Source organism: Hyalella azteca, unplaced genomic scaffold (genome assembly GCF_000764305.2).
Source record: "Hyalella azteca isolate HAZT.00-mixed unplaced genomic scaffold, Hazt_2.0.2 contig4942, whole genome shotgun sequence".
In the NCBI taxonomy this organism is placed as follows: domain Eukaryota; kingdom Metazoa; phylum Arthropoda; class Malacostraca; order Amphipoda; family Hyalellidae; genus Hyalella; species Hyalella azteca.
In genome coordinates, this window is record NW_025935150.1 from 10764 (window position 1) to 12545 (window position 1782).

At 53.7% G+C, this 1782-nt stretch overlaps 1 protein-coding gene across 1 annotated transcript; it reads right to left on the reverse strand.

The window, feature by feature from the left end:
- Nucleotides 1-440: 440 nt before the first annotated feature.
- Nucleotides 441-1670, reverse strand: LOC108676455 (SH3 domain-containing protein C23A1.17-like). The gene has a single exon (XM_018164527.1). It carries the CDS (start codon nucleotides 1668-1670, stop codon nucleotides 441-443), a length of 1230 nt encoding a protein of 409 aa, XP_018020016.1.
- Between the last annotated feature and the right edge of the window lie 112 nt (nucleotides 1671-1782).

The following is a 1782-nucleotide window of genomic DNA, read 5'->3' on the forward strand; positions in this document are numbered from 1 at the left end:
GTGCGTACCCTGAATGGTGCAAGAATTTTTTTCAATTGCAATTGTACAACTTTACGGAATCATGAACAGATGCATGAGTGAACGGATGCTATTTGTTGGTAAATCTTTGTCCAATCAAAATTTCAGGATATTTCGTCGATGCTTCATTGTAGATCGAAACGAGTTCGAGACGAGTGTATATAGTAGAATCCCAAGTGTTATCACCACCACGCCGACGAATAATTATAGTCCACTTTTGTTTACCTTCAGCAGACGATTTTATCGCCTATATCATCAGCTGCACGGGCATGAAACTCCGGCGCCATCCATTTTCATGACCAAATCTAGAACGATATTCAAAACAATATACATAGCCTGTATGGCTGAATTCACTGCTACTTTCGTCCCTCAATGGTTCGCTCCACATTCATATTTGTTCACTTATATTTATAATGCAGGTTTCATTGAAGACCAGAGAGTATTNGACTGGTGGCAGCTGCTGAGACTGGTGGCAGCTGCTGAGACTGGTGGCAGCTGCTGAGACTGGTGGCAGCTGCTGAGACTGGTGGCAGCTGCTGAGACTGGTGGCAGCTGCTGAGACTGGTGGCAGCTGCTGAGACTGGTGGCAGCTGCTGAGACTGGTGGCAGCTGCTGAGACTGGTGGCAGCTGCTGAGACTGGTGGCAGCTGCTGAGACTGGTGGCAGCTGCTGAGACTGGTGGCAGCTGCTGAGACTGGTGGCAGCTGCTGAGACTGGTGGCAGCTGCTGAGACTGGTGGCAGCTGCTGAGACTGGTGGCAGCTGCTGAGACTGGTGGCAGCTGCTGAGACTGGTGGCAGCTGCTGAGACTGGTGGCAGCTGCTGAGACTGGTGGCAGCTGCTGAGACTGGTGGCAGCTGCTGAGACTGGTGGCAGCTGCTGAGACTGGTGGCAGCTGCTGAGACTGGTGGCAGCTGCTGAGACTGGTGGCAGCTGCTGAGACTGGTGGCAGCTGCTGAGACTGGTGGCAGCTGCTGAGACTGGTGGCAGCTGCTGAGACTGGTGGCAGCTGCTGAGACTGGTGGCAGCTGCTGAGACTGGTGGCAGCTGCTGAGACTGGTGGCAGCTGCTGAGACTGGTGGCAGCTGCTGAGACTGGTGGCAGCTGCTGAGACTGGTGGCAGCTGCTGAGACTGGTGGCAGCTGCTGAGACTGGTGGCAGCTGCTGAGACTGGTGGCAGCTGCTGAGACTGGTGGCAGCTGCTGAGACTGGTGGCAGCTGCTGAGACTGGTGGCAGCTGCTGAGACTGGTGGCAGAAACAGAGACTGACTGGTGGCAGCTGCTGAGACTGGTGGCAGCTGCAATGACTGGTGGCAGAAACAGAGACTGACTCGTGGCAGCAGAGACTGACTGGTGGCAGAAGAGACTGACTGGTGGCAGAAGCAGAGACTGACTGGTGGCAAAAGCAGAGACTGACTGGTGGCAGCAGAGACTGACTGATGGCAGTAGAGACTGATTGGTGGCAGCAGAGACTGACTGGTGGCAGCAGAGACTGACTGATGGCAGCAAAGACTGATTTGCGGCAGCAGAGACTGACTGGTGGCAGCAGAGACTGACTGATGGCAGCAGAGACTGACTGGTGGCAGCAGAGACTGACTGGTGGCAGCACAGACTGACTGGTGGCAGCAGGATGACATAAATCAACCCCAACATTATGATTTATAGAAGTTTGGGTTGAATTAACCTTAGTGTCGCGGGTTGTTTCAACCATCCCGTGTCTTGGACTGATTCAACAATCGTGTGTACTGGTCTCTTATACACATCT